The sequence below is a fragment of the Lissotriton helveticus genome, chromosome 5_1 (genome assembly GCF_964261635.1).
Source record: "Lissotriton helveticus chromosome 5_1, aLisHel1.1, whole genome shotgun sequence".
Lineage (NCBI taxonomy): Eukaryota > Metazoa > Chordata > Amphibia > Caudata > Salamandridae > Lissotriton > Lissotriton helveticus.
The window spans coordinates 238,361,499-238,377,814 of record NC_136065.1 but is presented as its reverse complement, the minus strand read 5'-3'; the positions used below and the strand labels follow the sequence as shown (position 1 = coordinate 238,377,814).

General features: G+C 42.8%; 1 protein-coding gene across 2 annotated transcripts in view; it reads left to right on the top strand.

The window, feature by feature from the left end:
• LOC144754385 (ectonucleoside triphosphate diphosphohydrolase 8-like) overlaps positions 1–16,316 on the top strand; it is a 325,819-nt gene that overhangs the window by 288,706 nt on the left and 20,797 nt on the right. For both annotated transcript variants that reach the window (XM_078642100.1, XM_078642099.1), the window contains one exon: positions 5,641–5,778. In XM_078642100.1, the coding sequence (XP_078498226.1) occupies positions 5,641–5,778 (138 nt within the window). The remainder of the gene's footprint in view (positions 1–5,640; positions 5,779–16,316) is intronic.

Below are 16,316 nucleotides of genomic sequence, written 5' to 3'. Positions count from 1 at the left end.
GAGTGTACGTTTCAGGAGGTTCCTCTATTTTGTAATAGTGGAAGTACTTTGTTACAGGATTTGCTGCTGGAAAATGTATCCATGAATAGTATACCTCTTTCTGCCGATATTCGTGTGCCTCAATTACGAATATGACTGTACCACCTCTAGGTGTCAGTCCATTTTCTATAAGTTTTATGGTTATAGATTTCCTTTTAATGACCGGGATGAGTATTATATCCTGGTCTGCTTCCTGCATGGTAGCATCAGCTGCTGCGAGTTCAGTTGCTAATCTAACTGCCTCTCTTTCTTCATCACTGTCTACCATTTTACCGACAGGATGGTTATTTTGTTTGTTTGCAGATCAGGTTTCTTATGGAAACAAAGATTAGATGCACAATATTTTGGAACAGTGTATCCTTCAACGTTGACTATACCAAGAACCATACATAGGAGTTCCCTCCTGCGAGGTCTGGCGGATATAACCTTTTACCCACTCCAGACGTCTTTGGAGTATTATGGGAGAAAGGGGTCTGAGTGAGAAAGCACGACTGAGTTACTTTAAATGTCTTACGTTAGTTTTATCGCCCTTTCCAAACGCGTTGGGCGCCATGTAGTGTAGTTCCTATTATCCCAATAGGCTCTGCGCATTGGAATAATACCTTCAATAGTAAAGGCCTAGACCAGACGTTAACTAGGTCTACTACTGACGATATTAGACTTAAAGTTTTGGGTTTGCCAGCTAGCTCAGAGTTCACTAGAAACTTTCTCGAATGTTCAGGAAGGAATTAACTTCCCTGATTAGACAAGAAGGGATTTAGTTTCTGACAACCATAGAACATGACAACTTTGCTCTCCCCTAATCAAGAGTGTATCTCGAGAGTTGTGTGAACAAAAGGCAATTTATTTTACTCAGTCAGTACGTGCATTCTTAGTCTCATCAGAATGTAGAGAAAAGGAAGAGACGGGCGTGTTCAATAAAAAGGTGTTATTTATTGATCAGTCTCTTTTCTCATACAAGAGAAATGGATCGATATTATTGCAATACTTATAGTTAAGTAAAGTGCATACATTAAAAGCAGAAGTATAAAATAATACTGTAAAAACATTGATATGGTTTCTAAGCCATAAGATGTTTTAAAATGAATAAAATATATTATATACACATATACATTTGACTAAACGTACTCAACTGGTGTTTCTAAATACGCCTACCCCGTGTACCTGACCTAAGCCTAATACGTGGGCGGGAATAGAAAGTTACAGTTTAAGTTAAGTTTGTTTTTGCCAAGTGAATAACTAAAGAATTCTCTGCGAGGGGTTATTCAGTTCTGTACCTGGAATTAAGGATGAATGAGGGATGGTATCTCTCTCTCTGGTCTCGATATTCCAGGCTGCCTGCGAGGGCTACCCGGAAGCGCCGGTGCTGGATTTCTCGGCAGGAGAAAGCAGCGCGTCTCGTTCTCAGCGCGTCAGGAAGGCGGGGCTGTGCCAGCGGGGTCTGCTCTGCTCTGGGCTTCGGCAAGTATGGCTGCTCCGTCTCGTCACCACCGCGTGTGTTTGCATAGGGCAATATCGGTAATATTTATACCTTTAAGGTGCCGAGATTGACGTAAGGATGGACATAGATACGTCAATAAGGATGTCATACGACTGGCTCGTTAGCACATTCTTTTGCTGAAGTTCTCGGTGAAATCAAAACAATGGCCGCAGGGTTTTGCCCAGGTTGTCATAGGTTTGATTTGTTATGAGAACTCCGTATGCCTTATCAGGGGCTGGAGGAATATCGCTTGTCTAATTAGATCGCAAGCGTTATGACCTAATCAGATAACACGTTCCTGTGCCGTAGTGTGACTGCGTCAGATAACGGTATCTGCATCATGGGGGTTTTCTGCCTCATGGGCTGACTGCTAGTTAACTTGTTGGTTTGTTTAACCAGAATAGGGTCAGGAATAGGGGGATCGATTCAGAACCTATAGGAATACATCACACAAGGGTAAGAGTATATATGGTCTGATACACAACAACAAGCTTTTGAGATAATTAAAAATGATATCATACACTCACCTACGCTCAAACCTTTTCGCATTAACAAGGAATGTATAATTACAGTAGATGCAAGTTGGTATGGTTTAGGTAGTGTTCTGTCACAGAAAGAAGGCAATAATGAATGGGTTGTAGCATTTGCATCTAGAACCCTTAATGAGTGTGAAAGAAAATATGCTGTAATTGAGAGGGAGCTGTTAGCGTGTGTTTGGGCTATTGAGCATTTTAGTTTGTATGTGTGGGGTTCAAAATTTACACTTAGGACAGACCACAAACCTTTGGTCAACATTTTGTCTGTGGGTGGCGGATGGAATTCTACAGCCAGGATAGCCAGACTTGCGTCAAGATTACAGGAATATAATTTTGTCACTATTTATGTTCCTGGAAAAAAATTTTTTTACAGCTGATTGTTTATCGCGTCTTCCCTGTGGTCAAGATGTAATTAGTGTGTTAAATGAAGGGGATTTTGTGGTAACGGTTCAGGATGTTTTACAAGATAAATTTCAGGACGTTTCTGAATCACTGTGGTTAGAATGTGTACAGAAAGATACAAAATGGGAAGAATTGAAGAGTTATATCATTAAAGGATGGCCAAATAAGGATAAAATTAAGTCAGAATTGTTACCATTCTATAAGGTGGTGGAAGAATTGGAGTTGGAATCTGGTTTTATATTTAAGTCTGGGAAGTGTGTTCCCCCGGAAGGCATGCAGGAGGTTATACTTAAAGTTGCACATAAAACCCATCCTGGCATATCCTCCATGAAGCGTTTGGTTAGGTCGTATTTTTGGTGGCCTGGAATTGATATATTTATTGATAGAACAGTCAGAGAGTGTCAGGATTGTGCATCTAGTGAGAGAATGTTGAAGGTTGTTACTCCACCCCTTAAAATGGTAAAATGGCCATCTGAACCATGGGAGTAGGTTGCATTTGATATTTCTGGCCCTTTCCACATGTTACAAGAATCTGCACGTTATGCTTTGGTTATGATAGATTATCATTCCAAGTGGCCGGAAGTAAAGTTTATTCTCAAAGGCACCACTGATGCAGTCATAGGGTGTTTCAAAGAAATTTTTACTAGAGAAGGTTGTCCTTCAATAATAGTCACTGATAACGGGGTACAATTAACGTCTGTGGCAATGTCTACATTTCTTAAAGAATGCAATGTTTTTCACAAGTTAACTTCTTTATACGAACCACATAAAAATGGTCAGGTGGAGAGATTTAATCAGGTGTTGAAGAATTTTATTGTAGAATCTATCAGATGTAAGGAGAATTGGGTAAGTGCATTAAGAGAGAAGTTGTGGATGTATCGCATTACACCCCATTCCACTACAGAGGTGAGTCCTTTTAAACTATTTAAAGGTCGCAATCCTGCTTCCAATGTTTTACCATGGTGGTTAAAGGAGAAATATAACAAGATATCAGTGGATGATAAGGAGAATGTTACTGATGTTGCCAAACGGGTGGAAGACAAGCAGCTAAAAACAAAGTTATGGTATGATAAGAAATGGAATGCAAAAAAACAAAATTTTCAAGTGGGAGAATGGGTTAGAATTCTTAAACCAGGTTTACTGTCCAAAGGGTCTAATAAATTTAGTGATCCTATTATAATTTAAAAAGTGTTTACTAACAGTGTCATGACTCAAAATGGTAGAATTTGGAATATGGGAAGATTGGCCAAATGTTCCAATTTTCATGATGATCACAGTGTTAGTACTGACATGAATTTAGTTGTTGACAAAAATGATTCTGTAGCACACAGAGTCAAAGATGCGAAACGTGTTATCAGCTTACCTAAAAGATATGCAGACTATGTGTAATGTTGTACATATTTTTGTTGTTCATTGTTCTGTTTGAAAAAAGGGAGATGTGTTATAACCTTATATATTGTGTTATCTCTTTAAGAAGTCTAATAATGGTCGCATGCTACTGCATGCAACATGTTTTTCTTTAATGACATTCTACATTCCACATGTTGGTGGAACTGTTATATTTTGCATCTGGAGGTCAGTTAAAGCTGGACTCTGATGCAAAAAGATGTTTGCCGTGCTGCCAATAAAGAAGCATCATATTTTTTACTATAATTGATTGATTATTTAACAGTTGTGTTAAAGAAGGTTGGTAATACTACACCATCATGCTCTTGAGCACTGTACAACTATGACCATTTCCGCAGCGTCAGGATGTAACTGTATTTGCACATCTGTGTAAGATGACGTAAGCTGCCAACAATAGTGTTAAACTTCAATAAAGATGGTTTAAAAAAAAAAGTGGAGGCACTTGATGATAAAAATGTATATTGCATTATTTATAGTGGGGCTTAAGTGCATTGATAAATATGTTGCATTGTTCTATAGCGAACTTCATGGTGCCAGATGTATTATTGCCAGGCTGTTGTTTTTGCACACCACCTTTGATGTAACCAAGGCAAATATTTGCATTGTCTAATTGAATCGGTCTGGAGCACCACAACGTTGCCAATCACAAGCCCTTGCAGGAATCATGTCTCATTAAAAAGACGGTGCATTTTGAAAATGCTTCTAAACGGCTGCGAATGCAGAGGCAGAGGCCTGCAAGGCCCAGGAGAGCTCATTCCCAGCATTAACATTTGTAAAGTGAATGCTGTAGTTAATTAAATGGCTGGGCTGAATTAACAAAAAAGGCATATTGAGAAAGGGACATGGGGCGCAGCAGTGCTTATTTTGTAAAAGAATTGCCAGGGCTCCGACCAGGACGCCACTTTAGCTTTCACCGCCCATCACCCCTGTCATCGCTGCCAAAACAGCTACTGACCATACCTCTCACCTGCAAGTGTGACAGTTCAGATTATTCCAGGTTACCAAAACTAAAGGAATGGCTGGGGAGGCAGGTATTAGCAATTTGTAATGTGTATTGTATTAATAAACAACCGTTTTTCTGCTCATCTCTAAATTAGATGAGCAGTGCCACCATGTGGCAAATTGCCCAAAGTGCGTGTTGACAATTAAGTGCCGGTGCTGAGCACGGGAAGCCACCCGCTCAAATTAAGCACCGGTGCGGGGTATGCAGCAGTCCTTTGAACCACTGTCCACTCCCACCAATGTCTGTATTTGTCACTTTCACAGCGAACGCTGTCTATATGGGACAGCTTCCACTTGGTGAATATTTATCGATTTGACAAGGGCAGCTGTTAAAATATCAATACCAGAAAAATTGTAAATTATTCACACATTTATTTGCAAATCACAAGGTAGGGGGATCATCCCTTTGGATTCCTCTTTTTCCTGGGAGTTGTGTTGCTGTTTTTTTGAGTCACGATGATGTCTGTGATTTGCAATTTCACTTTGATGCATCATAATTTGCTTTTCCCCCTGCTCAAAGTCCCCTACTTTGTCCATCCCAGGCTTTACTTTACGAAACCTTTGGGTACGTTCAGCATCTTATTTCTTCACATTCATAGGAGCAAGACCCATTGATACAGCCCATTGAACAATGATCCAGGTCATGCTTGCCAATTAATAATGCTAATCAATACCTTTGTGGTAGATCTTATGGCTTCACAAGCTGTGGTCACGAAAGTACAAGGGATAAACTCTGACCTTAAACAACCAACTTTTTCTTTGTTTTGATCCCAGTTGAGGGCTCAGTACCCAAAGGAGCGACAGGATGTACTGCGGGACTACTGTGGAAGTGGCAACTATATCCTCACCTTGCTGCTCGATGTCTACAAGTTCACAGAGGACAACTGGAGTAATATCATCTTTCAGAAGCAGGTAAGGCACGGCATTGCTGGCATGCTCTTAAACCAGGGCTTCTACTAACCTTGGTCTGACCTCTGACTCAGTAGCGGCCGCCATAAACAAAGGGTTGTTGGTGGGTGGAATTCACGCCGGGAGGGTTGGAAATACATTTGTTTTTTAAACGTACCTTTTGCCGCCGGACGACTCCAGCGTAGGATCGCGTTCACCGCCCCTCCTCTTCCTGGTCATTAACCACCACAAGGGCAGCCCTGTATCCTTGAACCAGGGGCAATCTATATTTTATACAAACAATGGCTCAAGATATATATAAATTAAGCAGAAAACATAACAATTACAAAGACATACAAATAAAGGTAGTAGATTTATAATAAGGACCCATCTAAGAATTATCTGGAAACATGTACAAAATGTATTCAGTAAAACCAATTATAAAATCACGCTCAGCAAAACAAACTGGTACATATAAAACATAATAACAATTACAAAAGACCAGGCAGGTGGCGGACTATAGGACAATATATAGACAAGGGTTTCAGAACAATACTGAAATTGACAAAAACAAAACAATGAGTCTTCAATAATTGCAGCTACAGTTGCGTCTACGGCATTTCGACCTTTTGCTATAAATTCCAGGTCATCATCAGGACATTAATTTTGACTGAGCATCCAACAGTTAAATTACTTGCAAATCAAGTGAACCGACGTGGCATCCAGACTCCCATCCATCCAATTGGTCTGAGCATGCAGGAAAGACGACCTGCTCAGACCAGGGAGTCTGTGGAGTTTCTCAATGCAGCTGGGCTGGAGAAAACCTAAGTGCGCATGTGTGTTTTGGTCGGTCTTAATGGCTGACCAAAACACATATGCACACTTGGAGAGTAGAGTGCATGTAGCACTATTACTCCTCCCTCCCATGCCTAAGCCCCACCCCTCCCAACACCGCTGGCAAAGACCCAGCAAATGCAAAATAAAACGATATAAGAACATTGCTTATTTTAAATTTGCTGGGTCTGAGCCAGGCAGCGGGGTGATGCTCCTCCACCATTGCGGAAGAGCCGCGACTGTTCTAGCTACAAAAGTGTTGCCCTCTTTGCAGTCATCGCCTTTCTCTGATACTGCAAGTGCAGGCTTGAATGGAGCCCGAAAATACCACAACATGAAAAAAGGTCTCGTACTCATCTTAAAGGCCTAGGACTACGTCAGTTACTCTACACAAAGATAAAATGACTGTAGGGTCTGTTTGCACGCTACTACACTTTAAATAAAAGGTCAATAAAGGGGTAGAAAACTGACTCCAAGAGAAAATATTCTAGGCACAGAGACATTGTGGAACAGTCTCTGAGGATACTATTGAGCGAGGTGGTTATTGGAACATTTTCTGTATTCGTCCCTGTGGCATGCCTGATCCTTGATGTTTGTGTGTACGGCAACCTGTGTTCCTACTGATGAAAAAGGTTTGCAAATAGGGATTTATTTTTATCACTTTTACAAAAATGTGGGAATGTACCAATCATTTAAACAATATTAGAGACAGCCATTTCAGGTAGATATTTTATCACATGTTTTTTGTTGAGTTTTTAACAAAAGGGCGGGGGCAATCGTTAAATCCTACAATTAATTAAATATTGTACACAGAAGTAAGCTCTGATTTCCTTTCTAAAATAAAAATGAAAACAGAATGATTCCTTCTTATTGATTTCCTCCTATGGGTATGCCAAATCTATTTAGTATGTGTGCTCCTTCCAAACCAACTGCTTCTATCTTCCGCTTCACTACTGCCATCTTCACTACCGCCATCTTCATTTGCTTCTTCAATGCCCCAGCCTCCCTTCATTCAACTATCATGCCCAGGGTTTTCCATCTTGACTGTAATAAGAGAGATGCTATGCCCTTAGACATGAAGGCCCAGCTTTACTAAGATTTTGTGTCAGTGTGATCCACTTTTTTGGCGCATCCCAGTACAAAATCCAGGTTGCCACTTATCAAACCATGCAATTAACCATGCAATTAATATTTGCGTGGCTCCTTGTGGGATTTTAGCGCAAAAGTAACACAATGCAGTGCATAACACTGCCTTGCATTACCTTGCATCAGGGAGGCATTATGTGGGTTGAGCACGGGTGGTATCATGTAGCCACCTATGTATTTTGACGTAAACCCATATTTACTAAAGCCAGTAAACATGGGTTTGGGCTAAGATCGTTTGCCTAGCCTAGGCTGGCGTAATTCGGTGAAAATCGTTATTTCTCCTCATAACTTCCTCTTTGCATGTGTGATGCATTCTGCAGCACTCATACAAAGAGGAATAAACCTCTAGGAGCAAGGATGCCAGAGTTGGAACTAGGCAGCCAGAAGTTCTTCAGCACTACGAACCATCCCATATCTTAGTAGTATTCTGTTCTCTCCCATTGACGCTACACAGCACAGCACCTTCCCTTGCTGCGTTGCATCAAAGTTTAGTAAATCGGGGCTATGATCTAGCATTGTTTTCCATTGTTATTCAAAGGGGATTTCCAGCGCCTCCAGGTTACTCACAAGATTCTCCACAGTGAGCGTTGACCAGTTTGTGAAACCACTGGGATGTTAAGGGGTTTCCGCCTTTTCCTATTGAAATGCAATGACAAGGTTTGCTGCTCCCAGGCCTTCAAAAGACACATACACTTGTGCCAGTCTACCCTGGAAATAGGGGCATACATGTTCAACTGGAGACCTAGTGTAAAGACCATCAGGTCAGAGGGTTAAGGATGCCCAAAACATTCCATATTGTTCTGGCCACCTCTCACCAGAAAGACAGAAGCTTACAAAAGCTTCACCAAACAAAGGGTCAATTAAAATGGCAGAAGGACTGCCAGCCATGCCGTGGCGGTCCTTCCGTACACCAACCGTGAGTTCCCCCCGCCAAATTAGGATGGCGGGGAAATCTCACCCCGACCGTGGCGGTCACAAAGACTGTCCGCCACGGAATCGCCACAGGCAATCCTTAGGATTGCCTGGTGGAGAGGTCCTCACCAGTAAAATGGCGGCGGTGCCTAGCAGGCACCATCCGCCAAATTACGATGATGGCTGGAGACAGCCTCTCCATGGCATGGAACTGCCATGGAAAGGCCGGCGGGGATTGTGTTTGGGGGCCCGCTGCGGGCCCTCATTGTGTTGGGAGAGGCGATGGTGCACTGGGGGGATACCCATGGTACCCCCCTACATTTCACAGCACTACCTGGCAGCCACCGCGTGGTGCCTGCCACGTAGTGCTGTGAAATGCGCAACATACCATATTGCGGCGGGTGCTGCTTCTAGCAGCACCCGCCGCAATGTTAAACTTCAGAATGCGTCCTCCATGGTGGCGGTCGCATCCTGATTTGTGGTGTGGGACCGCCACCTGTATGGTAGACGGTCCCGGTTTATACCAGGATGGTGGATAGACTCCAGTTCATTCGGCATCTTAATGAGCCCCAAAGTGCCACCTACCCTGCCACACCCTCTCCAGTAGGTCTATGAGTCCTCAGGGAACATACAATGGATCTTGGGTTGAGCATAATGCAATTCATACAATATTTTATAATAGAATTCTTCATTTCTTAAGCTACATAGGATTTTCCAACTTCAGGGGGAGATTGCAGTCTCTAAAGGCCTGATTACAAGTTGAGGCATTATTTATCGCTGCTGATAAATAATGATACCACAGGGTACGTTATTTATTGGGTGCAATAAATAACACCTATTATGACCTATTGCAGAATAACATGCAGAATTTGACATTTACCACACCAAAATTCACATGGAACAGTAGATACTGTGCACATTTTCCGTGTTAAATTTAGGCAGGTTTGACATGCTGAAATTTTACGAATAATTATCGGTTGTGTTAAATAAAACCGTACTGGCAATTCCGTCAGTGCGTAAACCCGCACAATTTGTAATCAGGCTTAAAGTGTTTCACTTAGCGTTTTATGTGGATTCTTTCTTCAATTAGTACTGCTTACATAAACAATAGATGTAATTTGTAGATTACCCCCTTTCTTCCTACCAGTTTTCAATTTTTTTCTCGCAAATAATGTTTTGTTTGCTGTTGCCCCAATGTCGATTTGTTTGTGTAAGAGCCAGTGGTGAATTTGAGCATAATGAAGCCTCTCCATTTCCTCCAGTTTAAATACTTCTTTACATTGTTGAAAAAGAGTTTAATGCTGGAGCCCTGAAAAAGACTGAATGCAATGTAACACCCCTCATATACAATTCAAAACTTTCTTCTGCATCAAAGTGAAGAAATATTCGTCCACCAAAATTAAGATCACTTGCTAGATAAAGGACTCTAGGAAGAACATTATTTTGATCATGTTTATGGGCCCATTCCAGGATAGCAAAACTCTAGACCATGAAATGAGATCCTTTCTAATCATTTTGTGGGTCCTTTCTGAGATAGCAAACATCTAGACCATGAAGTGAGATCCTTTCCAACTGCTTCTAGCAAGAGGTGAAGATTTGCTCTTATACGTCTCGGACAGTATGGCCTTGTCATGTAAGTTTAAAATTACAGGCTTAGTCATATTGGTCTTGTAACCATAAACACCCTAAAATGCCTTAAGTTGAGGTATGGACTCAGGGTCTCCTAATGTTAACAGCACATCACCCTGCATAAAGGGAAATTCATCAGAGATGAAGGGTATTCCCCAAATTTGATTCAATCTTCAGATGAGCTCAGCATGAGACTCTAATTCATGTGAACATTAGAGGAGACACTGGGCAGCCCTGGCATGTACATTTTGTGATGTAGAATGATTTGGATCTTGTCATGCATAATTACAAAGCAAGATCCAGAGACCATTTCTCTCATCACTTGTTTTACACATGACCTTTCCACCCAGTTGAAATCTTTCTTCACACCTAGGGATACCAGGGTTACTGGTAAATTTTTTATGTGGGCGTTTTCAACCCAGTGGCATGTCCGCCTTATGTTGCCATGAGTTTGCCTTGAGACAATAAAACCAGTTTAACCAGTGTAGAGCAGAGTTGGGGGGATCCCTTCAAGTCTGCTAGTATTTTGGTGTTGGTATTAATATCAGCATTAAAAAGATGTTCAAGAGGTATAGAATTGAGTGTCTTTACGAGGTTTGGATAACACCATTATTACAGCTTCTCTCATAGCGGAGATGACCTTTCCTTGTTAAATTATGGTATTATGAAGGTTTTTGAAGTTAGGTATTACCACAGATGTATAAGTTTTACTCAAGATACTTGAGAAGCCATTCGGTCTTGGTGCTTTATTTTCTTTTTGTAGATTTTTATTGTTGGTTAGTTTTCTTCCTTAGCTTTTGAGGCCTGCAGAATGTCTATTCTGTTTCCACACTACCATTGGTAAGCCCAGAGCTCTCTGTGAGTTACTCTCTTCTTCCGAGAGTGTCAATTCCAGCCTTCATCTATCTGTAACTTAATATGAGGTTCCTTTATAGTAGGTAATCGGTCAGAAGGCTGCTCATCACTGCAGGGTACCATGTGGTAAATCCTGGACTATTAGGCACAAATGCCAGCCTTCTCTTCAGTTCTGATCACAATATACCATGGACTTAATGTATATCCCTGCTACTCAATAACTATTCCCAGAAACTATACGTGACAGCTGTAGAACATGTATGCTCAGACATGGGTCTCATGCTCACTGTGCAATTGTGACCAAGCTGTACCCCATTGATGAGCCCCAGATAAGGCCAAACCAGTCTGGGGTTGTTTGTGTTCTGCTTCAGAGGGAACCTGACCTGGCAGTTTGGGCTGGACTGTTGCTATTGGAGGAAGACCAAGACTGATTTGCATATGGTTGCTTTCTATCTAAGGTAGCAGGGTGGGCAAAATAATGATGAACTAAAATGTGTCCAAAGTAATTACCAGTGGCTTAGATTAATTCAAGCATTCCACCTATCACATTTTTGTATTGCTCAGTGTAGCCCTAAGTGCAACAGGTATCTCAATACATGGGTACTATGCTACTGTCCCACTGGAACCAAGCCGCCTCTTGCAGATGAGCACCAAATAAGGTAAAGCCTGTATGGGGGTGCTTGTGTTCTAGATCAGATGGAAGGAAGGAACTAAAACTATTATGCATTAATCATCTGTAGATGATTAGTTTTTCCTCTAATATTATGAAACCATTCATCAGAGCAAACCAATTGCTCTTGACGCAAACGGAATACAACCCTACTTAATCAAAACATCAGGAACCTATGACAGGCTGCTATTGATTCGCCTTAGTTTAGGCAATTTTTACAACATGGTCACATTCCCCAAGGTAAATGATTGGTCACGCTCCATATGCCCTTGCGACGATATATCGCACAGTCTACAATTCATTTTATCTTTTTCTGCAAGTTTTATAATTTAATTAGGAAAAGATGGATTCTGCTCATTTTAAAAGTGCTAGGACTGAGACAATGTCGTCCTGTTTAATCAAGTTACAATTTCTAGATTATTACATTTTTATGGATCACATAGTCAATTATTTGAAAGGGGTGGTCAGATACAGGAAAACCATGCAAAGCCCCTCCTCTTAAATGTTTATGAATTTTTTATTTGACTTGGTTGTGCACGTCAATTAGCTTCTGTACTAAGTGCAACCTATGTTGATTTTAATGTATTGTTAAATTTACTTATATGAATTGATGTACTTTTGTTTTTAATGTATTGTGCTTTTATGATTTAAGCTTTTCAAATCGAATAAAGCATATTTGACTTCTAGATCAGCTGAGACATGGCCTAGTAGTTGGACTAGACTGTTCCTATTGGAACAGGACCAATGTGGATTTGTATATGGAGGAAACAATAGACTGTGGTGTAACCCTGAGTAATTACCAGTGGCTGTGAATATTTCAAGGTCACTCATTACTTTATTGTTTACATTAAGCAATCACTAATCACAAAGAAGGGGAGAGGGTCAAAAAACAACTCCACCACCCCAAACCCCCAAGGCAGAGTATACACACACAAGAAGGGGTGGAGAGATTTAAATACACGTGTACAAACACGAAACAGAAAAAATACATCTGTTTTGAAAAACTGCCCTCACTCACACACAAAAGTGTGTGACATGCTTCATCATCGGGTCTGCTTACAAAACGCCCTGGTGTAGCCACACTCAGGGCGGAGCATAAGGGAAGGGGTAGAAAATGAATAATGAGAGATCACAAGACACAACACAAATACAAATATAACAAACAAAGTGATAGAACAGTGAATATCACCCCGTGACTGGGAATGGTGATACAACAAAGTGCAGTTAAAGGGAAAGTGCTTTAAAACTGGTTTGGGGATACCAATCCAACCTTTGTTTATAGGTTCCACAACCAGGATTAAAAAGTCATTAGGATGGGTCGTGTTTAAAGGAGAAAATCAGGTTCTCAAAACACCCCTCCTGATACTGCTTGTGCCAACATGTTTCGACCAACTTACTGTGGCTCAAAAGGTCACCCCGGTCTTGTCAGGACGTCTATCGTTCCCATTCCTTGTATTGGCCCAACCGCAATTCGGTCAAAGAGCCAGAATAAACTAGTCTCTGGTGATCATGACTCGATCGTCACGTGTGGAGGAGATTCCCAACAACACGGGATACATGTACTAAAAAGAAGCATAATAACATATACGCTCACTTTACATGCAAGACTAAGGAATCCACTCATAAGTATTCAGTCTTGTTGTGTCTACCCTGTGCCCCCATTAGGGTAACCTGTAGCGTTAGTTATCCACTACATCATCTTGATGGTCATCACATTTACCACCCAAGATATTCATAAGAAAAAACGATACAAGGTATATTGCTGCATATATACAATCATCACATCCTACTATAAGTACACCCTCCTCAAATCTATCGTGTTTGCGAGAAGCCATATACTCATATTGAATATGTATAATCACATCTGACACAGTCCCTTCCGTGTACTCACCGAGTTTATCAACATTAAAAACTCGAAATGGCGTCCGGCAGGGAGGTCTCCTGAGAACACAACCTGTGTTTCAGAACAAGGAACAATTAACACACGTCAAAGCCCCACTGTGAGTAACGCTGATGTAATTAGCTCAAATCACATAATCCACCATTGCCGGTAACTTCAGTTAAAGAAACACACAAAACGCCTGATTAACAAAGTTAAAAGGTCAAAATGCCGAGGATCAAAGTCACAGTGTTCCCACCAGGTCCCCCACCACCAACAATACTCCTTACTGTTCCGACGGAGCAACCTCTCAACACTGCCTGATACCAGATCGCCGTGTAGTCTGCAGCGGCACCGAAAGCTGGAAGTTTAAAGCCGCCATTACCGTCAGTAAGCGTCCCAACTCACGTGACTCGCGTCAGGAAACGTGATGTCGTACCGGCGTCATCATGCCTGGCACGCAAGCAGACTGGGAACGGTAGTGCAATAGGGGCGTATTCCGATCCACATCGAGCCTCCCCCACAAAGTCAAGCTCGTTGCTACACAAAAATCAATCGCCGCACACACAAAAACGCCTGACCACGGGTAATAGCCCCGCTGAGAAATGAAGGGTCCTAGAGATGAGGATACAACCTAAACTTGGTACAGAACCCGGTGTCTACATCAATCATGGTGTCAATCCTACCAGGAGCGCTAGCCCTTAGTGATATAAATCGCATCAAAAAACCCAGGCCAAACTAGGAAAAGGGTAGAAGGGGACAATCAATTTATTTGAACAGGGGGAAAGGAAGGGGAGGCCGTACAGTTAGTGGAGGGACAAAAACAGTGGGAAATGAGGAGTGTGGAGCTGTTATCAATACTACACTCAGATCCAACTGTCTCAGTTAGATATAGTTAACCTCCTAGTGAGTGTAGTGAGGCAGACAGTCTACGGATTATTCTTCTGGCCAGAGGACATAGGGTGGTAAATTATCTCCCCAGAGTTTGCCACGGTATGTCATCATTGAGTCCCACAATATGACTCCTGAGTCGGTAGACCCATGTCTGCTCGCGCAGAAGTAAGGTCCGTTGATCATCTACCGCATGCATACCCAGTTTCAACTTTTCTATTACAGTCCACCTGAGATCTTCCGAAGTGTGTCCCACCTCCAGAAAATGCGCTGTGAGTCTAGTATTAGATCTGCCACATCTAATAGTACTCCGATGTTCTGTAATTCTTGTCTTGACCTTTCTGCTGGTCATACCCACATAGAGTTTTTTGAGCATATGATGAGATAAATGACCCCCTGTGAGTTACAGTTTGTGTGAGATCTCTGTTCCCAGGATGTAAGGAGCCCCAGGTCAATGTGCCTGGTGTTAGAAGTGAGATGACAAACACTACAAGATCCACACTGTGTGTGGCCCATCAAACTCGGAAGACCTGTCACTGTGTGAGTGTCCCTCGTATTACCAGGAGCCCTTGGTCATGTGTGAACTAAAAGATCTTTCAAGTTCTGGCTGCGTTTGAAAGAGAATAGAGGCTTCTCCATGCCTATGCCCCCTGAGTTAAGAATCTTCCAGTTCCGTAACACCAACCGTCTGATCTGCTGAGATCCGCTGAGACCTGTGCGACTCCCTGGCCACCTTCTTTCACCGCAAGATCACCGACATCCACGACAGCTTCAACTCCGAGACCCCCACACCCACCACCGATTCCACCACCCCCGCGACCACTACCCACACCAGCCGCCTGACCGCCTGGTCCAATGTCAGCAACGAAGACACCATCAAAACCATGAACTCCATCCACTCCGGATCCCCATCCGACCCCTGTCCTCACCATGTCTTCAACAAAGCCAGCACAACCATCGCGCCCCACCTCCGGAAAACAATCAACAGTTCCTTCGAGACAGCAACCTTCCCGGAAAGCTGGAAGCACGCCGAGATCAACGCCCTTCTAAAGAAGCCCAAGGAGGACCCCAAGGACCTCAAGAACTTCCGGCCCATCTCCCTGCTCTCGTTCCCGGCGAAAGTGACAGAGAAGATTGTCAACAAACAGCTAACCTGCTACCTCGAAGACAACAACATCCTGGACCCTTCCCAATCCCGTTTTCGCAGCAACCACAGCACCGAGACCACCCTTCGCCGCCACTGACGACATCAGGATCCTAATGGACAAAGGAGAAACAGCCGCCCTCATCCTCCTGGACCTATCAGCAGCCTTTGACACAGTCTGCCACCGCACCCTATCAGCACGCCTCCATGACGCCGGAATTCAAGAGAAGGCCCTGGCCTGGACCATATCCTTCCTCTCCGGCAGAACACAGAGCGTCCGCCTCCCACCCTTCCGCTCAAAAACCACCGAGATCATCTGCGGCGTCCCACAGGGATCCTCCCTCAGCCCGACGCTGTTCAATGTCTACAAGGCACCGCTCGCCCACGTCGCACGTCAACATAACCTCAACATCATCTCCTACGCTGACGACACCCAGCTGATCATATCCCTCACCGAAGACCCCCACACCGCCAAAGCCAACCTCCACAGAGGAATGAAGGCTGTAGCTGACTAGATGAAGGACAGCAGACTGAAGCTGAATTCAGACAAGACGGAGGTCCTCATTCTCGGACCCACCCCATTAGCCTGGGACGACTCTTGG